At 35.9% G+C, this 23,865-nt stretch overlaps 1 protein-coding gene across 1 annotated transcript in view; it reads right to left on the reverse strand.

Moving 5' to 3' along the window:
* Positions 1–2,554: 2,554 nt before the first annotated feature.
* The window catches only part of Nup42 (nucleoporin 42), a 33,096-nt gene continuing 11,785 nt past the window's right edge, over positions 2,555–23,865 (reverse strand). The window contains exons 2-7 of the mRNA XM_087206672.1: positions 14,459–14,687; positions 12,456–12,550; positions 6,580–6,656; positions 5,481–5,567; positions 4,229–4,313; positions 2,555–3,668 (exon numbers count right to left, since the gene is read on the reverse strand). Coding sequence (XP_087062798.1) covers positions 3,091–3,668; positions 4,229–4,313; positions 5,481–5,567; positions 6,580–6,656; positions 12,456–12,550; positions 14,459–14,687 — 1,151 coding nt within the window. The 3' untranslated portion in view covers positions 2,555–3,090. The remainder of the gene's footprint in view (positions 3,669–4,228; positions 4,314–5,480; positions 5,568–6,579; positions 6,657–12,455; positions 12,551–14,458; positions 14,688–23,865) is intronic.

Genomic DNA, 23,865 nt, shown 5'->3' on the forward strand with positions numbered 1-23,865 from the left:
TTTTTTTTTTTTTGGTACCTGGGATCGAACTCAGGACCTTGCACTTGTGAGGTAGGCGTGGTGCCACTGAACTAAATCCCCAGCCCAACAGATCATTTTAATAGTACTTAGATTATAAGGTTGTGAGGATGAAATTAGCTATACATATAATAAGGTGCTATCTGGCACATAACAAGAGCTCATTAAAATGAGTTTAAAAAAATTTTTTTAATATGAGAAGAGGAAAAAAATGGAAACAAGGTCTTTGTAAATAGGGAAGGGTGTAGGGGGTGAGGGGAGGGCAAGGGAAGGGGGAAAAAAAATAAGAACCAAGAGATTCATGTAATGGTACAAGATCCCAATGATGAATGTAACTGTATTTTATACCTAAAATGTACCAATAAAGTTAATGGGGAAAAAAATTTTTTTTAGCAAGCCCCTCATGAGTATATTTTCCCTCTAAATTGGATAACATTGTAGTACATGCTATTTTACATCAATCTTTTGCCCACTGACTACAGAATGAAAACTTTACCAAGCTATTCCTTATTTTAGGTAATTTAGAAAGGATGCTTATGACTCTAATGTATGAATCTACTGCAATTAACCATTGTTTAATGCTTTAAGTTACCTTATTTTACTCTCATACTATATAGCTAATTCATTTTATGCCTTTTAAATTTTTATTTTTTGGTGCTGAGACTTGAACCCAGGGCCTCCCGCATGCTAAGCACTGTCTCTATCACTGATTTACACTCCCACACAGCCCCTTAGAGTTCTCCTTACTATCAGCTCACTCTCCCCCTGCAAAGCAACTGCCAGCTGTTACATCTCTCCTCATCTATGGTTAGACAACCAAGCAACTTAAATCAGTTTACTGCAATATTACCTTATTTGCAATTCTGCCACTTGTCCTAGGCCCCGGTGAGACAATGCAGCAGCTGGGAAGGGGGGCAGTTTTTGTTTTGGGGGTGTAAGCCCTACAGTTAGTCCAGCTCTTCTGAAATTGGCTCTTATTGCTCACTGTAAAAACCCAGATGAGGCAGATGCTCTTGCTGCCTTTTCCCTTTAATTCCTTCTTGGCATCTGGAAACAGACTGCCTCTGTGCCTAGGCACTTTACTCTCACCCATTCTGATTTTCCAAAGCCCTGCTGCCCCTGAGTCTAAGTCTAGGAGTTCCTACTCTTCTTGATTCCCTCTATGCCTGCATACTCCTGGATTCTACACTGTAGACTTCACTGCTTTAGTTTCTCATACTTTTAAGTAACCCATAACATTTGCTTCTGCATTTTGACAACTTTGTACTATCTGACAATTTTGGGTTCCATTAAATTTACATTTTTGGGTGTATGCACACAAAAAAATTCCCAATCAAATATTACTAAGTAGTAAAATTCAGCTGGATGAATTTGTTTCTGAAACTTGCCTAAAATTCATTTGGAATACTTGTTAACATACTTCCAAGCCCAGCGCAACGGAAAGGCCTCACAATCTGGATATGTTATCTGGGTAAACAAACACTCCAGGCCGGGTACATTTGAAAACAGTGAGTCCTTAACTTGCATCCTCTGAGAGCTTCAAGGACACTGGGAATTTCAACTGGGACATAAGTCTGGAGTCAATTGTTAGAGCCACAATGTGTCTCCCAAAATTCATGCGGAATAAAAGGTGGGGCAAAAAGGTGGATAGAAGGCGATTCAGTCATGAGGGTACACCCTGCATGGACAGGATTGGGAACCCTTATATAAGGGGCTTGAGAGTGAGTTTGTTCTCTCCTGTCATGTGAGAGCACATCTCTTTTTGGCCATTTCCCCCTCAGCCATGTGAGAATCCAACAAATGCACCATCTTGGAGAGAGCAGGTCGTCCCCATTAGTGAAACTTCTGGCACCTAAATCTTGGACTTCCAGCCTCCACAACTATGATAAATAAACTTCTGTTCTTTATAAATTACCCAGGCTCAGGTATTTTGTTACAGCAACAGGAATGGACTAAGACATCAATAGGTAGTGCAGGGTTTACAGAAGCAAGAAAATGCTGATTCAAATGCTGATTCAGCTATTAAATTGGAACACTGAAAATTCTTTATAGCTTGAGGCCAAAGAAAAAGAAACTTATGGTCTGCTTACCATCTTTACACCAGGGATGGTTTCAAACATGAAAAATAAGAATTCCTGGGTATAGATTCTGTTCCAAATGCTGGGGTTCATACAGTTCTGGAATCAAACAGTTCTTCAAAAAGTATAATGGAATTGAGCAGAAGTTAGATCCTCTAAGGACTGAATCCTTTGAATATATGCTAAAATGATTGAGAGTGTGTATCTTTTATTAGGTTATTATTTTTTAATGTTAAAAAAAATCAGGGGCAGGCCGGGGATTTAGCTTAGTGGTTTCACCGCCTGCTGTGCAAGTGCAAGGACCTGAGTTTGATCCCTGGTATAAAAAAAAAAAAAAAATCAGGGGCTGGGGACGTAAAAAACTCAACTAGCATGTACGAGGCCCTTGATTCAATACCCAAATTCTCTTTCTCTCTCTCTGTCACACACACAGAGCTTTAAAAGATAAGACAATAAAATAATATAGAGAAAATAATTTATTCAGTACAATTTTTTTTAGTTCCAAAATGGTAGTTATACAGAATAAGAAAATTATTTTATTAAATACATATAAATTATTTCAGTTCCATTTGTAATTACAGTACAAAAAAATTTCCTTCTTGTTGAGATTTTATTTTGTTATGTTTTATGTAGTCAGACTCAAGAAAAAGTTTAACTTTAAAATCCATATATATATTCTTTTATATGAACCGCATAAGATAATTTCAAAAGCCATTCCATTCCCAAGGCTGAGAGCATAGCTTAGTAGAAGAGTGCTTGCCTAGCGTATATGAGGTACAAGGTTTGATCCCTAACACTGCAAAAAAATCCCCAAAGACCCTCAATCTCTTTATTCTTTTCTGTGTTTAAAATTGCCCTTTTAGGGGCTGGGGATTTAGCTCAGTGGTTCTGCTGCCTCCCTCACAATCTCAAGGACCCGAGCTCAATCCCCAGTACCCACCCCCCCACCCAAAAACCCAAATCAAATCAAATCAAATCAAATCAAATTGCCCTTTTAGATATTTAGAAGCTCCATGGGTGGCGGCTTTAATGGAATTTTTCCTAGAGTAAATTTCTTGGATTGAAACTGTTCTAGTTCACCTGCTGTTAGTTGATCCCTGGGTGTGAATAACACATTATCTGTTGTAATGAGGACACTGGAGACTGGAAGAGAGGTAGAAGTGCTGCCACCTCCAAAGATGTTATTAGATGGCTTAGAAAAAGCAGTGTGAGAATGTGAGCCAGGACTCCCAAAACCAGCCACAGAACTGCCACTTCCAAAGGTTGGAGCCACTGGAGTTCCAAAAGGACCTGCTGCCATGGAAGGTGGAAATCCTGAAAGTCCCGGTGATCCAAAAGTGGAAGCTGCAGGGCTTTTAAATGAAAATGAAGCAGCAGAAGTGATTTCAGGTTTCCCAAATCCAAAATTCGGAGTGGAAGTAGAACTGGCAGAACTAGTAGAGGGTACAGCTCCAAATGCTGGAGAAGCCCCAAACACAGAAGGGCTTCCAGCAGGGGCAGTGACAATTCCAGGGTTTGTTTTAAAACTAAAATTCTGAGTACTAGCACTGCTGCTGTTACTTACTGGAAAACCTTAAACAGAAACAGAAAAAATAATTTATTATAGTCAGAAAATATAGCCCCATTATTCCTCTTTTTCTTATTTCTGCCATGTTTGGAAGAAACTTTTTGGAAGAGAAAAATGAAAATGAGAGGTTAGGACAAACTCACTAAATCCTATTCTCCTGTCATTTCTGCTACTTGTGATTTATCTTTACCCAAGGGAAATCTCAGGGACTAGGGAGTGGTCTTTCAATTTTGGTTTTCCCCATCTCACCAGAACTGTCACTTGACATCAGAAGTGATAGGAAAATAATCAAAGGTTCTGCTATCATAGTTGTGTATTCCCATGAAACTCTTGAGAAAACATTCGTAAAAAAATTCTCAAGTTTGAGCCATAGCTGTCTCAAAGGATATGCCCATTCTGGTCTGCCTTTCACAAATACTTGATAAGCTAAGTTCTGAGGCTCTATAATGGAAGACACCAGAATTTGCAAGAGTGATTTAAAATGGTGATTTAGGCTTTGTAATTTGAAATTTACAAAATCCTGCTCTTCTGAACTAGTGAGGTCCTGCATTACTGTATCTCTTACCTGGTGACCCAAATGTTCCTGCTTGTCCACTTCCAAATCCAAATGCAGGTGCTGCATGATTTGCTTCATCCTTTAACTCAGAGAGCTTTGAAAAAAAAAATGCAAATAGTAAAGTACTTGATGAATAATTCTCAAGTACCTGTTCTATATGCTTCACAGATATATTCATACTTTAAAAAATGTGTACTTATGTGAATTCAAATGTTTAACATGGGAAAATGGCCATAATATGATGTTGAAGAGATAGAATATAACACTGTATAAAGTATAATATCAACTAATATGAATATTCATAGAAAAATGTACATAAGTTATTAGTGATTGTCTCTCACTGAGGATTATGGATGATTTTTATTTTATTTATGCCTTTTAAATACTTTCTAAATTTAATGAGCATGTATTACAATCTGAAAAAAAATTTTTTTTTGTTTTGTTTTTTTGAGACATGGTCTCACAATGTAGTTCAGGCTGCCCTTGAAGTCAGTCACTATGTATCCCAGGCTGGCTTCAAACTTGCAGCGATCCTCCTACCTCAGCTTCTGAGTACTGGGATTACAGGTGTGTGCTCCTATACATGGCTCAGAAAAATATTTTTAATGATACATTTCAGTGTCTATGTTCTTAAGATTTGACCTACATTCATCAAGAAATCTAGACACAGGTAAAAAGAACCTTGAGGAAGGGCCGGGGATTTAGCTCAGTGGTTTCGCTGCCTGCTGTGCGAGCGCAAGGACCCCGAGTTCCATCCTTGGTACCAAAAAATAAAAAGAACCTTGAGAAGATACCCACTATAATGCTTGAACTAAAGTGGATTCACTGTTACATTAAAAACTTACTACTAAAATCCATGAAACATTTCCTATTCCTTAAATATATTTTATGTTCTTTTATCTCTACTGAAATTTGAATTCCCCTTTCAAGAAACTTGTCACTGACTCCTTTCCTCTAAGACTTTGCTAATGAAATCAGATACAATTTCTCTCATTTGTTTTTTGTTTGATTTTGTTTTTTGAGACAAGGCCTTGCTATTATACTTCAGGCTGGCCTTGAACTTACTATGTAGCCCAGGCTGGCTTCAAACTTGTGGCAATCCTTCTGTGAGTGCTGGGATTACAGGGATGTACCACCACACCTGACTTTTCATTAATTCTTGACAAAATTTTTGCTTTGATTTTCAAATTCAAAGTGAAATATCCTTTTCAAAAGAGTAACAGATAAGACACTTTCTTGAAGAAAACATTCCAATACTCACCAAAGCTAGTTTAGTTGAGGTATTCAGATTCTTCAGTTCATTCATTCTATTCCTCCATTGATTTACAAGCTGATGGACAGAATTTAGCTGAAGAGAGAAGACAGAAAAAAGTAACTTAATAACAAATATTTAAATTTCATCAATAACAATTTCACTTCTTTGCCAAAATTTAAAAAAGTTTACCTAACAGTTTTATAGCCCATCTCTTATAAAATTTGCACTGACCTGTTTCTGTTTGCCAAAGATATTCCACTCCAGTCACTTCTCCCCGTTAACCAGCTCCTTTTTTTGATGTGTTGGGGGGGGAGGGGGCAATAGGGATTGAACTCAGGACCTTTGCACTGAGCTACATCCCAAACCCTTTTTAATTTTTCTATTTTGAGAGAGGGTCTTACTAAGTTGCCCAGGCTGGGCTTGAACTTCCAATCCTTCTGCCTAAGTCTCCTGCCTAAGTCTACTAGAGTGCTGGGATCGTAGGTATGCGTAACCACTCCTGGCTCGCCAACTCCTTGTAGCCGCTGGTTAATCACAAATACCTGGCAGCACAGTTATTTGTATTTGGATGGAAGGTGACTATGTGAACTAGTTGAAACATAGGATCATGACTGTAGACAACAGAAAAATACTACCATTTCCTTCAGGTACCAAACTTATTCTATTCTATTGACTACTCACTCAATTTATTCAGATTTTTCTTTTCTTTCTTCTTCTTCTTTTTTTTTTTTGGATACATGATATGTGAGGATGTTAATCTGTATAAAAAACTGCTTTTTTCCCCCTAGCATTCACTATGGGATATGTGCCTAAAAGGTGCTCGATAAACATCTGTTAAATGATGAAAAGGTTTGATATCTGGGACTGATTCCTGAGAAATTTGTATTAAAAGTGATATTTCTAATTACTACAGCAAAATATATTATCATCATTTTAGATAACCAATTAGCAAAGAAATTTAAAAAAAAAAGAAAAAGCCTTGTCCTGAAAAAAAATAACAGTCCTCATCAACTTTGACAAAACACAAGCAAGCCACTGCAAATACAGAAAACAGCAATTGAGAGCCAATTTGTTATTCAGGTAGATGAATAGGAAAAAAACTTACATAACTCTGTAAGTTATTGCTGGTTAAGAAGTTATGGTATTCAAGTCTCAACTCCTCTGGTGAAATATCTGTAAAACCTGAAGTGAGGAATCAATTGGAATTTTAAAAATAAATACCAATAATTTTGATAGTAAAGCTAGAGGTGCTAGACAAGAAAACATGTTGGTACTGATTATCAGAAAATTTTCATAATCATGAGAAAAAATCCAAAGTCTACACTATTTAATATCTAATAAAGTATAAAATTAGAATTAAATATTTGATCTCTGTGTAAGAATTTTCTAAAAATAAGTGGAGTGGAAGAAATAACAAAAGAAAAAGAAAGATCTGGCTACATATACATTCAAACTTTAGTCTTAAAAAGTCTATCAGAGTCTATAATAAACAAATAGTAAACTATGGAAACCATAATTGTAGCATATATGATAGGAGAACAGCTAATATCCTTAATGTATAAATAACACTTACAAATCAATAAGAAAAATAAGTTAATATGGGTAAAGATAAAGAACAAGCAATTCACAAACAATTCAAATAGCCAGTGAATAAGTGAAATTAAATTTTTAAATGCAACTTAATCTACAGATAAAATGCTTTACTTATTAGACTGACAAAAATGAAAAATAAAAAATATTTATTGTTATGCAATAAATAAAATGGATATTTTCCTAAATTGCTGGTGAGGTAATCAGAATGATGCAACTTTTCTGAGGGGAATACTGTCAATAAGCATCATAAGCATTAACAATGTGCATGTTTTCTGACTTGCAATACAACTTCTATAATTAACTTCTGGAAATAATTATATATGTAAACAAAGGTTATTATGTATAAGGATGTTCATTCCAGTATTTCTAATAATAGCAATAAAACAAAAAGTAGAATAGTGAGCTGAGGGTATAGCTCAGTGGTAGAGTGCTTGCCCAGTATGCAAGAGGTCCTAGGTTCCATCCCTAGCACCAAAAAAAAGTAGAATGCCAAATGTGATTATAAGCTTAATTTTATATATACACATACATATATATATACATATATATTATGTATACACATAAATACTTTTTCCATATATGTTTTGAAGGCGATACTAAAATGTTTCAGCTGTTACCTGAAACATCAGATAAATTTAATTTACATATTTTGTACCTTCTATGTTTTCTATAGCAACAACTGTAACTTTTATAATTGGAAAAATGTATTAAGAAAAGGAAAAAATGTTCAGGATATTTTCTACAGAGAATCCCAGATATTAACTCCAAGGACATCTACATCAGTTGAAAAAACCCTAGGAATCAATGGATTTCTCTTTCTTCACATCTACTATATCAGCATCCTGTCAGTTTGTGCTCCAAAACAGAACTCAAATCTGACTAATTCTGTTTCCACTGCTGATAAGTGTAATCCAGTCAACAGCAGTGATCTTGTAACTTGTCCTGCCTTTACTTTTGCCCCAACTCCCAAAAGACTTTTTTTTCATGTAGCATGTTGAGTGAGCTTTCTCTGATCAGACCACATCCCCGTTCTGAGTAAAACTCTTCATGTGTGCCCACCCAGTGCAATTAGACCCAACATCACGGATCACTTGTCATCTCTCTGCTTTCTTGTATTACTCTTCCTTGTTTACTCTCCTTCAGTAATTTGGACCTAACTAGTACCCAAATGTGCCAATGTTGTTTCCACCTTAGGGCATTTGCACTGGGTATCACACTACCAAGAATGTTCTTCCCAAATCAGTCATGGCATAACTGACACCTTCTCTTCATTCAGGGCTCATCCCCACTATTGTCTCTCTAGAATGAATGACCACTCTATCTAAAGGAACGCTACTCCTCTAGTCACTCTCTATTCCTACCAGTCATGCTCAACCAGGGTTCTTCATTTGAACCAAAGAACACAGAAAATGATTTGAGTAACTATTTTTTTTCAGGGGTGGTACAAAAGGAGTATCATTCTAGCAGTATAGGAAAGTTAATTCATTATTTATAATGGATGCTTAAGGAGAGCAGTGCTCAAACATTTTGGTCTCAGAACTCATTTACATTTTTGTTGTTTGTTTGTTTTTTTGGTATCAGGGATTGAACTCGGGACCTTGTGCTTGCACTTGAGAGGCAGGTGCTGGAACCACTGAGTTAAATCCCTGGCCCTCATTTACATTTTAATGAAGGACTCCCAAAAAGCTTTTGTTTACATGGGTTACATATATTGATAATTACCACATCTGAAAATGAAAACTGAGAATTTCAGAAAATATTTACTAATTAATTTAAAATAAGAAATCAGAGGCTGCGGATATAGCTTAGCGGTAGATCATCTGCCCAGAATATATAAGACTTTATGGCTGGAGATTTAGCTCAGTGGTTCCTCCACCTGCCTCACATGCGCAAGGTCCCGAGTTCGATCCTCTGCACCAAAACCAAAAAACAAAGAACCAAACAAAACCAGAATGTACAAGACTTTGGGTTTGATGAAGCACAGCAAGACAAGAAAAAACAAGACACACAAAAAAATCCCAAATGAATATCCACAGATGCTTATTTTCCAAAACAAAACAAAAAACATTTAATGAGATGAATAGCATTGTTTTATGTCTGTAAATCTTTAATGTTTGGTTTAATAAGAGACTGCTAGATTCATATATATATTTCTGCATTCATTCTGTTGCAGTATGTTGAATATAGTTTCAACCTGTTGAAGGATATAAAAAAATCTATATACACACAGATATGTCATTGGAAAAAGAAGACATCAAAGGCCTTTTCAGGTAACTGTGTTATTCTTTGACATTACAACAAAACTAGTTTTTTAAAGGTTAGCTACAAAGTGGAGTCAAAAGCTAATGAGTGCCTGGGTGTGGTGGTACATGCCTGTAATCTCAGCTATTTGGAGGCTGAGGCAGAAGGATAGCAAGTTTGAGGCTGGCCTCCTAAACTTATAAATAGGGCTGGGGATATAACTCAGTACTCCCTAGGTTCAATTTCCAGTACAAAAACAACAAAACACTAATGAGCTTTTTGTGATATTATATTAAAATCTACTGGAACTGATTTATTTTGTACTTAAAATGGATTTTCAGCCATGTGTAACTTTGTAACACCAAACATTGGTCATTTAGAAAATATTGGTTCAATGAGTTAATGCAGAACTTCCAAATGTTGGAAAAGTCACTATATAATATAAAAAATTCATATTTGTTAATGTTGTCATCCATCTCATTAGAAGAAATTTTGAGTACTGAGAAGCCATCATGTTCACAGTGACAGAAGAGTTTTTCATAATTTTAATTTTTGCTTGAAAGCATAAATTTTATCATTGGCAATAAACACTGTCAGTTATTTTCTTTGAAACAACAGGCTCACTTCATTTATTCATTCAACATATCCTCCAAATACCCAAATATAAATAATCAGAGATGTCATGCTTTGCAATAAAAGATGTAAAAAAAAAAGAGTGATTCAGTCAGCTTATAACTAAAATGACCACAGATGGGTTTTCCCTCAAGATAAACATCACACTTGGGAATGGGGCAGAAGCCCTTTATGTGTGCTTACCATTTTGTTACACAGAATATTTAAAATGTATACTCAAGGCTCAAGATTTAATAAAATACTTTTTACTTTTTAAAACATTTTGTGGTATGGGGATTGAACCTAGGGGTGCTCTACCACTGACCTGTATCTCCACCTTTTTTTACTTTTTATTTTGAGACAATTGCCCAGTATTACTCAAACTTGTGATCTCCCTCAACTTCCCTAAGTGCTGGGATTACAGGTGTGGTGCCACTGTGTCTGGCTTTTACTTCTTCATCAAGAATATTCTTTCCAAAGTAACACTTAAAATTTTTCTTTATTATGATTTCTATTTTCTACTAGTAGTTTATTGACTCTGCTTCAAGAGCAGAGTCAATACTTGACTCATACTAAGATATGAGTACCAATTTTATTCATCAATGCTTTTGCATCAACACTACAAATGTCAATACAGTAAAAATGGTAATTAATGTCTTAGTTTATGAAATATTCTAGAACTTATACAGCCCCTAAGGAGTCTTAGGGAAAGGTTGCCAGATTTAGCAAATAAAAATACAGCATGCAAGTTAAATTTGAATTCCAAGCACAAATATTTTCTTAGTATGTCCCAAATATTACATGGAATATACATATATTAAAAATATTCTTTACCTGAAATTTAAATATAACTGGATGTTCTACATTTTATATATGGCAACTCTACACACAGATCAAATCAACATTCAACAATTTGAGAGCCACTGCTTTAGAACATTAGGTATCAGGTTCAATTCTGAACTGACTAAGACTTAAATACTAATTAAGAATTACTATTTAAATTGATTAAAGTCTTAGTACTTGCTATGGCTTGTGTCTAGATGTCCCCTCAAAGCCTCATGTGGTCACAGGTGGGGCTTTTCAGAGATGACTGAATCTAGATTGTGTGATGCTGGGATTAAGTGTGTAATGCTGGATTCAAGGGTGTGATTACTAAATTAGTCTACTGATTGGTTTCCAAATAGTTCTGGGTGTGGATAACGGGAAAGCCCACCCTGGGTGTGAGTGCTGCCTGCCCTAAGGGCATGTAGCATGGATAGAATATAAGGGACAGAAAGAGGGCTGCAGTCATTACTTGCTGCTTGCTACTTTGCTGCCTTCTGCCTGCCATGAACTGTTTCTCCTCTGCAATGCCCCTCTGCCATGCCACCCTGCCTTGGAGAAAGCCAACTATGAACCGAAACTGCTACAAACCGTGAGCTTATAAATAAACCTTTCCTCCTTTAACTTTGGGTGTTGAGTATTTTGTCTCAGCAATGAGAGAAATTAACTAAGACAATATTTTATTTTCTTTATAGAAAATATCACTACCTGAAATTACCTTATCTATTTGTATTCTTTTCTTCCTAGCTCTGGTGTTACAGGTGAGTTGCTTCCTCAACAAGACAAAGGCCCCTAGAGCACCTAGGAGCACCTAGACAGGGCTTGGAAAAGCCTGGTCATGAAGCTTTCAGCCCCAGGGCTGAAGGACCATGGTTAAGAAAAAATGGGAAAAAAATAACTATACTAAAGAAATGCTATCCATGTAGACCACGTAAGGTTCCTTCTCTTCAAACATTATCTCTAGGATAAGTTTCAATATGCTTTAAGGAAAATAACTTCTTAGAAGGAAAGAATGAATGAACAGAACCTAATGGTAGGCAGGATGTAACTCTTCTATTCATTTCAGGCATTTAGAAAGTTCTGAGGTTTCATATATAGGAAACTAAGAAAGCAGAGCCTCTTCCTAGGTATGGAATTGTGGTAGGTCTTGATTTTGTTAATATCTCATGAGGAATATATACACGTTGGGGGGCGGTGGGTACCAGGGATCAAACCCAGAGGTGCTCTATCAATGAGCTACATATCCCCTAGCACTTTGTATTTTTCATTTTGAGAAAGGGTCTTGCTAAACTGCTCAGGTGAGACTTGAACTTGCTATCTTTCTGCCTCAGTCTCCTTCAGTGCTACGTTTATAGGGATGTACTGCCACACTTGCTGAGAACTACATACATATCCTAAAGGAACTATATTCTCCAACCTCAATCTCTGAATTATGAAGTTCTGCTAGAATACTTGGAATCTTTAAATAATGTACGAAAATCTAACTGCAGCTAAATTTGTAGTTCATTTCTTTATTTAGCATGGTATTGGTTTTAGAAAGTAATAGTTTTTGAATATATTTTAAACACTCAATTTCTAGCCAGGGGTATAGTTCAGTAGTAGAGTACTTACTTAGCATGTATGATGCCTTGGGTTGAATCCCAAGCACCACAAAACAAAAAGCAAAACAAAACAAAAAACAAAAAAAACTTCCAAAAACAATTTCCCAGTTACCTGAAATACTAGGTTTCTTTTTCACTGGTGAATAAACAGAAAACATCCACTGCCTCGATGATTCCCAAATCTCCATATCTTTTACAATTCCTTCCCTGAAAAAAAAACCAGAACAAAAAACAAATCAGAATTTTTTTTACCCACTTGTTAAAAATTCCTTATAATTTTCAATGACTGAAATTGAAATTTTAGAAAATATACAGTTTTAGCTATTTTCCATTACATTTTCTGAAGAATCTTTTTAAAAGTAGCTTATAGGGCTGGGGATTTAGCTTAGTGGTTCTGGCGCCTGCCGCACAAGCGTAAGGTCCTGAGTTCAATCCCTGGTACCAAAAAATAAAATAAAATAAAATAAAAGTAGCTTATAGAAATACAAAGTATATTTTGTGGTTATAAATAATATCAGAGAAATTAATAATTGAACCATTAACCAATATACTTAAGAATTCTCATAAATACCCTGTATTTTTAAAAGAACCAAAGTATAATAAGTACAATACTGACTTTAACTTTTCTTTGCTTATTATCATAAACATCAATGATCATCTAATTGTGAACAACAAAAAGTACCACTGAACTGATAGAGAATCAAAATTTAAAAAGTGTGTTATAGGACATCAGGGATCATTTTATCTAATTCTTACATTTTCCCATATGGGAAACAGAACCATGTCTGTAACAGTTACTTTGTAGCAAGGGCATGAATAGATTAAGTTTAATAATGAAGTTTCACCTCATCCAGAATATCATAATAAATAAAATAATAAGTACCAGAGTAATAATAAGTATTAATTTAATAAGTATTAAATTCAGGATCACAATGAATATGAAAAGGAGAATTTTGTTTATTCTTTTATGTATTTTTTAAAAAATCAGGGCTAGTATATGTAAGGGCCTGGGGTTTGATCCCCAATGCTACCAAAAAACAAAAAACAAAAGACACCCGTAATAAACTCTAAAAATCCCAATTAAAAAAATCAGTTACATATGATACACAGCTAAAATGTTTTCTTTTTTCAAAATTTTTACTGTGGTAAAATACACATATTATAAAATTCACCACTTTAGCCATTTATAAATCTGGTACAGTAAGAACATTCACAGTGCTGGGCAGTGATCATCATTATTTCCAGAACTTTTTCATCATTATCTGCACAGAATCTCTGTATCCAGCCTTGGGCTGGGGATTTAGCTCAGTGGATTTGCCGCCTACCTTGCAAGCGCAAGGACCCGAGTTTGATCCCCGGTACCAAAAAAAAAAAAAAAAAAAAAGAGAAAGACTCTCTGTATCTTTAAATAATAACATGCCATCCCTCTCCTCCAAGCCCCTGGTGGCCTCTATTGTATGAATTTGCCTTTTCTAGGGACCTCATATAGGTGGAAAAATATGATATGGGCTCAAAATGTTTACCATTTATAGGAACCAAAAGACTAACAAGCATATTAAAATTCTGTTTTGAAAGCCAGGAGGTAAGGAAGTATTAGATAACCATGCACTGTTTTGGCAGAAGTTATAAATTTTACCACAAATGTTCTTAAGTAATGTCATGATTGTACTACACAATGATGAAGCAAATCAAATGAAATCAGTCTGAATAGGATAAAATAAAATGAAATAAAATGTTTAAGTGACACAATCACTGATCTTCAAGATAACAAATTGTTCTGACTTATCTGATACTTTGTAAAGAATTCATAATTTACAATGGATTTAAGCAGGACTAAACTTAGATATTAAAAATATACCATAAATAATAAAAAGTAGAAAAAACATAAATAACCCTAAGAAGGCATGCTACTAATAATTGGAAAGATGATATATTTTTAGATGAAATAAAGTCTAGAATGATATATAAAAAAACAGTGGTTAGCTCTGAGTGACAGGCTCCTGGCTGATTGTTCTGTTTTTACTTACTCTGAGTTTTTAATAATTACTTATTTTTTAAGAAATACTGAAGGTGCTTTTGGAAAAAAACAAGCAAATGGGTAGTGATTTTCCTTACAGAAGCTTCTTTTCATCTTTCTGCTCTTCAGAGCTAGGTGAAGCAAATGGGTTCTGAGATAATCCAAAACCTGTGTTCCTCGAAGTTGAAGTTTTAGAATCAAAAGAACTGAAGGATGGCTTTTCTTGATCTCTACTGCCACCCCACGGTGTGGATTTGGAGAAACTGGATGGCTGGATGATATTGGAATATCTCTGGCTGGTAGCATTTCCTTCATTCCTGTTACTACCTAAAATAATAAAGTTAAAAGGACACTTTTATTAATAATTTCTTTTAAATCTTGAAATTCATTATATTGTCTTATTAATTCTAGAAATTATACAAGCCTTAACAAAGCATTTCTACTCACTTTAAATGACACCCTTCTCATTTCTACTTTGTATAGGTATAGTAGCAACTAATCACATAATGTCTAACTGCATTTTTGTTTAAATAGATTCAGAGGACCATGAACCCAGAGGAAAATAAAAACATTACTACAGCTGACATAAGTTTATTAAAGATTGATAGTGGAATGGATAGAGAATAGTTTAAATTATAAACTATTTTAGGATAAAAAGATGCTTTTATCATTCTTTGTTCCCCTAATGGGCCCTATATAGCAGTAAATGTTAAAAATAAAGAAAAGTCAGGCCGGGGATTTAGCTAGGTGGTTCCAGTGCCTGCCTCACAAGCACAAGGTCCTGAGTTCGATCCCTGGTACCAAAAAGAAAGAAAAAGAAAAGCCTGAGTTCGATCCCCAGTACAAAAATAAATAAATAAATAAAATAAAATAACGTAAAATAAAAAAATAAAGAAAAGGACAATGAATTAAAGAGAATAAATAAAAGATCAAATTTTACCTCTGTCCTTAGGTAGATGTTTAAGTCTATTTGCTTAAGTCTTCCCTCTGATAAAATCTATGTATGTTATTTTTCATAGACTACAGAGGTAATTGATACATGAATATAGTATATGAGGTCTGAATAGACTCCTAGTATTTCAAAAATATCAAAATGAGCCAACAGGGCTCTTCTGTCTCTGTACTGTCTTCAATCTTTTCACTTCCTAGGTGTGATTAAGATTAAAGGTAATTCATCCTGTTTCTGATTTAGACAGAGGTATCCCCAGTTATGAAAGTTCATCCCCAACTCTAAAGTAGTTGATAGTCTAAAGAGAAAATGGAGGAGACTGCTGGACCAGATCCCAAAGTAGGAGTTGATGGTATCTTATTTTTCTTCAAAATCTTTGTTGTTGTTATTTTTTGGTACTGGGGATCGAACTCCGGTCTTTGCACTTGCAAGGCAGGCAGCGGAACCACTGAGCTAAATCCCGACCCTAAAATTAGCTCAAATTTATTTATTTTTAAGGCACATTTATAACTTTTCACAAAGGTTTTATTTTATTCTTTAATTTTTTTTAATACCGGGGATCGAACTCGGGTCCTTGTGCTTGCGCAGTAGGCAGTGAAACCACTGAGCTAAATCCCCAGCCCTCTTCCAAATCTTTTGGGGTATTACACAACTATAGAAACTGACTTCCTCCTTCTCTGTATGTTGCATTTGCCTTCATAGTTTTTGACCTTGTAATTCTAGAAGGATTAGTTTCTGGGAGCTAACATTGTTTGTCTACCGAGTTTCATTTACAATCTTTTCATCCATGAATCTATCTATTCAACATTTAATTTCTAATGACATTTAGAGGAACTTTCCAAGGACTGTCAAATATTGTTTTGTTGTCCCTGGAAACACATTCATGCCTAACAGATTCTGAGTCCTAATTTTTGGTTTGGAATAATTCACTTGAACAACTGTAAATGTACAAAAGGTCCATCTTCTAGAAGTTTAGACATGAAACTACCATGCAATTCAAGGGTCAGATGAATAGTCCTCAAAGAGAGAAGGGACAAGGAACAGAATTCCATGGTATCTTAAAGCACTAAATTCCAATCCTAAGAAAATAAAACCTAGCCGGGGATTTAGCTCAGTAGTTCCATTGCCTGCCTTCCAAGTGCAAAGTCCCAAGTTTGATCCCCCGTACCAAAAAAAAAAAGAAAACCTAATTATCCACCTGACCTTTAAATCCTTGTGTTCTGCCATTGCTTTCATGTCTGGTTTGTTCTCTCCTTGAAGACAAATGCTTTAGCAATGTCCTCAGCTCAGGGACCAGGCCAATGTGGCTTCCACATCTCCTTCATAACCCAGAGGCTTAACTGGCATCCTATCCTCCCAATGTTACTCCAAATTTTAAGGGCATATGTATTTTCCTTTGATATTATTACCGGAAGCTACATCCTAACACAGTGAGGTCCAAACACCGCAAGGAACTGGCAACACACCTTGATTCTTTGTGTATTTGACAAAAGATTCAGACACATGTGGCTGTCCTATAGTGTATAGATAGAGTTTATTGGAAAATAGATTTCCAGAGGGCCAGAGAGAGAATTTGGCTTCAAGGACGAAGGTGTAGGCACCAAAATGGCAGCTGCACTGAATGAGGTCTCATGTTATAATTATATAACTAACTGGGTCTTTTCAAGAAATAACCTTTTCTTCCTCTGAAGTCAATATTCTTTTACAAATAAAATGGGTTGTGTTTACCTACTTTAGAGGGAAGTAGATCCCTGTTTAGTCCTTAGGTAAATGTTTCCATTTGGTTTGTTTTGGGACCTTGATGTTTTTCTACGCTCTGACCCATGATCTAGACTTTTATGGGCCCTAGACCTTATCAGCACGCTCAGAGATGTTATATTCTCTTGAGCTGTTCAAACAATAAGCTTGTGTGGATTTTAACTATAGCTAATGATTAGGAAAGCAAAAGCAAAAAAAAAAAAATCACATCTTTGGTTTTAAAATAATCCCCAGCAGTCTGACTCCAGGCCTGCTAATGACTTTCTGCCTAACATTTTTCTCCTCAAAAGGTGGGACCCTAAAATTATTTAGGTCATCCTGTCACTCTGGCTATTTGCTGAGAGGGGGTGTTATGGAGAGGGAGTTAGTGTCCTTGTGCTTGCTGACTTTCAGGCCTGGAGGATCAGTCAAGGGGTCCTAAAGCTGTATCAGGACATAGGATCATCTGGAAGCGGATAGAAATGGGAAGAAATAAAGTTTAGGAGAGCATTTATTATGCATAGTCCAAATAAAAGATTAAAAGAAGAAAAACTGCAATGGTTAATAACCTTTTCCACCAAGTCCATCAGAAGCAAAAGATAAAACATAGTCAAAGAAGGGGAACAGGAAATGAACTTACAATGAGATTTATATAAGGCCTCTTATAGGCATCCAAGTTGAGGTCATATCCCCTGGAAGCACAAATGAGCAGAAGTGTAATTATAATAAAAGTTCTGATTAAGAGAAGAATACCCAAAGTGCATGCAGCCCTCAGTTGGAGAGTAGGCCAGATGGTGTGGTATTTACTTAATGAAAATCAGAATTTCATGTATCCCAGAGGTTGGCTTTTCCAGGATGACGTGGTCTCAGAAGGGGCTTGTCCCTTCCAAGGTTTCACTGAGGAATGGTGAATTAGATCAGCATTTCTTGAAACCTTGATAGCTGTTAAGAGAACAGAGAAGTACCAAGAAAGGATTCTTCTACAGAGAAATAAATTGTTGACCTTGTGGAGATTAAAAATATTGGTAGCAAAATATAGCCTGACCTGGACCTGGAATTCAGATACCTGGAACAACTTAGTATGGAAAAGAATAGGATCTCCAGGAATCAAGAAAGAGCTGACAGGAAAACTAGACATTACAGAGAAACTGAACACAATGCAGAGAAAAGAAGGAAACAGACTGGAACACCAACCTTAGCTCCTATGGAGAGGGAAACCTGTCTCTGCCAATAAAGGTAAGCCAAAGGACTGGGCCAACAGTGCTTAGCCTAAAGAAAAGTCCATGGCTACTATAAACTGCAAAAACAGTGTGGGCTTTTATGTAGAATATAACTCCTCCCAAATAGCAGGCTAGAGTTGGAGAAGAAATACATTGCACTGCCTACCATATTTCAGTGATGAACAAGAAACTACTTGGGGAAGGTGTTGTTTAAGGTTGAGCTACCCTGAGAATCAGGAGCCACAGAACAACTATACTTCACTCTATCACAGTAACTGGGTGAGAAACAACCACAAGAGATAGAGAGAAGGCATGGGCTAGGCATAGACCCCTTAAGTTTAAGCTCACACCTGGAAGGAAGCAGTTTTGCCCTCTGTGGTAAGAAGCCAGGATAGTTGCATGTGGGCTTTGGAGAGGGCTGGATTTGAAAGTGCTAGCATTAAGTCTAATGTACTGCTTGATCACCCTGCATCACTGACTATATCCAACATAAAGTTCAGCGGTCTGTTTGCTTTCCCCATCTGCTGATGTGATCAGGGATATGCCTCAATGTGAATGGTTGCCACATACTGGGGTGTACAGACAGAAGGGCCTCTGGAGCAGGGGTCACTTCACAGGCCATAGAGCTAGGTGGAAAAATAAGTTACTTGGGGCACACAAAGCGAGCTCCAACTGGGAGTAGGTGGTGTGAATGAGGACCTAGGGCAGACATCATTGACTAACCACACCTAGAAGGAAAGTCAAGACAGGACTCAGCATTCACACACAAAAATGAGTATGAAAACAAAATAGGATTTGGTAGTGGCTCATGACTCCCCTCCCCAAATATTGGGTAGATTCCATTAATGTAGACCCTAGAAAGAAACCACTCATTCAAACACACAGAAGTTTTTTTGACTTGTATCTCTTTTTCTTCATTGTTTTTTGGGGCTTGGGGTTTTCTTTTCTAAAATTTTTCTGTATTTATTTACTTTTTCTTTTCTTTTTTGTTCTTTACCATTACTTTTATCTAATTCTATTTTCTTTCACTCATTAATTGAATCCTTTATCTTATGTCTCTCTTCTTTCTCAACTTCCTTTTCTTTTTCAAATTTTACTTCTTTAATTTCCTCCTTCCTCACTACCTCCTTTGCATTAGTATTAATACTAAGCTCTATTAACCTTTACTTAGTTGATTGTATGCTATTACTGTTAATTTTTTTTATTAATGGTGGTATAATTATTGCATTTAGTGGGTACCTACTGTATGTCAATATTTGGTCTGTCCTTGCATCTGTACGATTATTGTAGGTCTCTTCTATTGTAAAGGGTGGTACAACAGTGGTAGCTTTTATTGGTTCTTATGGTATGTTAATATCCAGTTTGTCTTTGACTCTATTATCATTGCTGATTTCTTTGCTATTGCCAATGGTGGCATAGTTATTGCTATTAACTGGTTTTTACTGTATGCCAATATCTGATTTTTTATGTCATCAACATTATTACAGTTTGTTTCTGGAAAACTAGGTGCAGGGCCAGTTACAGTGCACCTCCCCTCCTCAAATTAATAGAAGTAGTTGAATCTTAGGAGAGGCAAAGGCCTATATTTAGGCATGCCTACAGTGCATCACTAGAAAGTAGACATTAAATAAAGAGATCGCCATACTAGCAACCAAGTCTTTCCATTCTTATTGACTGTCAACCCACAAGAAAAAGAAAAAAAGAAAAAGAAACACAAGAAAACAAGGCAACAAAATGTATGCAAAAACTTACAACTGTCACAAAGCAGATACATGGGGCACCGATTAGGAGGAAATCAAAAGCCAATACCTGAATTATACAAAGTGATAGAAGAGGAGACAAGCTTGGCGTGGTGACACATGCCTGTAATCCCAGCACTCAGGAGGCAGAGACAGGAGGATAGCCATGAGTTCGAGGCTAGCCTGGGCTACATAGTCAGTTCAGGGCCAACCTGAACTACAAAGGAAGACCCTGTCTCAAAAAACAACCCCTTCCCCCCCCAAAAAAAACCCCAACCAACAAATAAAAAAAAAACCCCACAGATCAATAAGGTGTTCAGTGAGCTCAAAGATATAATTGAAGCGATAATGGACTTAACAAAATAATATAAAACATGAATGACCAGTTTAGCATAGAATTAGAGTCCATGAAAAGGAGAAATCCAGGAGATAAAAAAATTCTACTGAAAATATGGCAGCAGAAGTGACCACTGTGAGGAGACAGTGTCAGTACTTAGAAGATAGGGCTGATGCAGGTGCCCAATAAGAGATACACTGAAAACAACAAGAGATCATGGAAAATGGATCCAACAGCTGTTAGATGATGCAAAGAAGACTAACCTAAGATGAACTGAAATTAATAAAAGATCAGAAGATGGCATCAGGGCATTAAAAACTTACAGAAATCATAGCAAACATTCCAGATAGGGGAAAAAATTTAACATACACATACCACAACCTATTGATCACAATGAAAGGAGTCCAAAGAAAGAAGTTTATAATTGTGAATGCCCTCATCAGAAAAACAGAATAAGCCCAAATAAATAACTTAATGATGCATCACAATGTGCTAAGTAAACAAGAACAATACAAATCCAAAGCTAGTACAAATAAGGAAATTATAAAGATCAGAGCAGAAATAAATGAAATTAATGAAATTAAGACAAAAAATACAAAGAATCAAGGAACTGAAGAGCTGCTTCTTCGAAAGAATAAACAAACTTTTAGCCAATCTTACAAAAACAAGGAAAGAAAAGACCTCTATCAGTGTAATTAGAAATGAAAAAGGCAAGGTCGTGACACAGTTGAAACACTGATTATTAGTAACTACTTCAAAAACCTGTATACCAATAAATTGGAGAATCCAAAAGAAATGGATTCATTCCTTGAATCTGAATTATCAAAGCCGAATCAGGAAGATATTAAAAAAAAAGGTGAATATCCAACAATGGGCAATGAAATTGAGGCAGGAATTTTAAAAAACCTACCAAGTAAAAAAATCCTGATGGATTGCCCAAAATCCCAAGACTTGATGGATTCATCACTGAATTCTACAAAAACCGCAGGGAAGTTTTAATGCCAATACTCTTCAAACTCTTTAATGAAACTGAAAGAGAAGACATATTGCCAAACTCATTCCTGGAAGCTAGCATTACCTTGATTCCAAAACCAGACAAGAATTCAACTAAAAAAGAAAACTACAGGTCAATCTTTTTAATGAATATAGATACAAAAATCCTCAATAAGATACTGGCAAAGAGAATGCAACAAATCACCAAAAAGATTATAAATCATGATCAAGTAGGCTTTATCACAGGGATGTAAGGATGGTCCAACATACACAAAACAATATATACATCACACAAACAGAAACAAAGACAAAAATCATGTTTATCTCCATAAACAAAAAGTCTTTGACAAAATCCAACATCCATTCATGATTAAAAAAGAACTCTGAAGAAAATAGGTATAGCAGAACCTTATCTCAATCTTATAAAAGCTGTTTAAGACAAACCTACTGCCAACATATTTAATGGGAAAAAACTGAAAGCTCTTCTTGTAGGATCAGAAGGAAGACAAGGACATCCACTAATGGCACTCCTGTTCAATACAGTGTTTGAAACATTAGCCAGAGCAATCAGGCAAGAGAAAAAAAATCAAAAGGGATATGTAGAGGAAGAAGTCATATCATCCTTATTAGAAGACAACAAGATTCTTTACATAGAAGACACAAAAATTTCTATCAAAAGCCTCGTAGAATAACCAAATTTAGTAGTGTAGCAGGATACAACATCAACACACAAAAATCAAGTGTTCTTGTACACTAATGATGAACCACTAAGAAAGAAATTAGGAAAACAATAAAATTCACAATAGTTGCCAGATAAGTTAAATACATAGGAATTAATTTAACAAAGGAAGTGAAAGCCTTCTATAACAGCACTCTGAAAAAGGAGATCGAAGAAGAGGCCATCTGAAAATGCTGTGTTCCCAGACAGGTGGAACTAATTTTATCAAAATGGCCATACTCCCAAAACAGATACTCAGATTTAATGCAATTCCAATTAAAAACACCAACAGCATTCCTCAAAGAACTAGAGAAAACAATCCTAAAAATTCATATGGAGCAGAAGAGACCCAGAATAGCAAAAGCAATCCTGGGTAATGAGATCAAAGCAGAAGACATCACAATCCTAGATTTGTTTATATTACAAAGCTACCCTGATAAGAACTGCATGGTACTGGCAACAGACATGTGGGTCAATGGAACAGAATTAGAGAATGCAGAAACAATTCCAGGCACATTCAGCCATCTAATCTCTCCTAAAGGGGCCAAAAACATGCTGAAAGACAGCCTCTTAACAAAAGGTCCTGGAAAAACTGGCTCTCCCCATGCAGAAGACTGAATCTAAACCCATGTCTCTTACCATGTACTAAACTAAAATTAAAATGGATCAACGATCTATTTATGCACAGGCATAAATAAGAACTTTCTGAACAAACCCCAAATGCACAAGAAAATTTAAAAAATTTTCTGCACAGCAAAAGAAACAACCAAGATTGAAGAGACAATCTACACAATGGGAATTTTTTTTTTTTGCTAGCTACACCTTAGAGGACTAATATCTAGAATATATAAAGAACTCAAAAAAATTAGACACCCCAAAACAAAAGATCCAGTCAAAAAATGGGCAACTGAAATAGATACTTCTTAGAAGTACAAATGGCCAATAAATTTATGAAAAAACGTTTAACATATCTGGGCATTAGAAGGATGCAAATTAAAACAATGAGATTCTGCTTTATTCCAGAAGGAATGTCTATCATCAAGAAATCAAATAAGTTGGGTGTGGTGGTGCATGCCTGTAATCCCAGCACTTGGGAGGCAGAGGCAGGAGGACTGCTGTAGTTTCAGGCCAGCCTAGACTATATAGCAAGACCCTGTCTAAAAAAAAAGAAATTAAAAAAAAATCAAATAAATGCTGATGAAGATGTTGGGGAAAAGAAACCCTTCTACACTGGTCAGAATGTAAACTAGTATAACCACTATGGAAATCAGTATTGAAGAGTCCTCAAAAAACTAAAAATAGAAATTCTATCTGACTCAGCTATTCCCTTTCTAGGTATCTTCCCAAAAGAGTTAAAGACATCATATTACAGTGATACATGCATACTCATGTTTATGGTACCATAATTCTAACAGTAAATATTGGAGAGGCATAATTCTAACAGTAAATATTGGAGAGGCCATCAACAAATGAATGGATAAAGAAAATGTGGTATCTAAACACAATGGAGTACTACTCTCCCATAAAAAATAAATGAGTCATTTGTAAGAAAATGGTTGCACCTTGAGACCATAATGTTAAGTGAGATACATTAGATACACAAGTTTAAATAGCACACGGTTTCTCTTACATGAGAAACCCAAAATATAGAGAAAGAGCAAAATAAATGATAAATAATAAGAAGTAGGGAGACAGATCTTTTGGAAATGGAAAGGGGACCAAGAGATAGAGGGAGGGGAGAGAAAAGAGATGGGAAGGGGATGAAAAAAGAATTAATTTGTGTTATGTGCATGTACCAATGCCCCACAAAGA

This window comes from Heterocephalus glaber, unplaced genomic scaffold (genome assembly GCF_053883595.1).
Source record: "Heterocephalus glaber isolate CG9 unplaced genomic scaffold, H.glaber_assembly_v1.0 deba00000676, whole genome shotgun sequence".
Lineage (NCBI taxonomy): Eukaryota > Metazoa > Chordata > Mammalia > Rodentia > Bathyergidae > Heterocephalus > Heterocephalus glaber.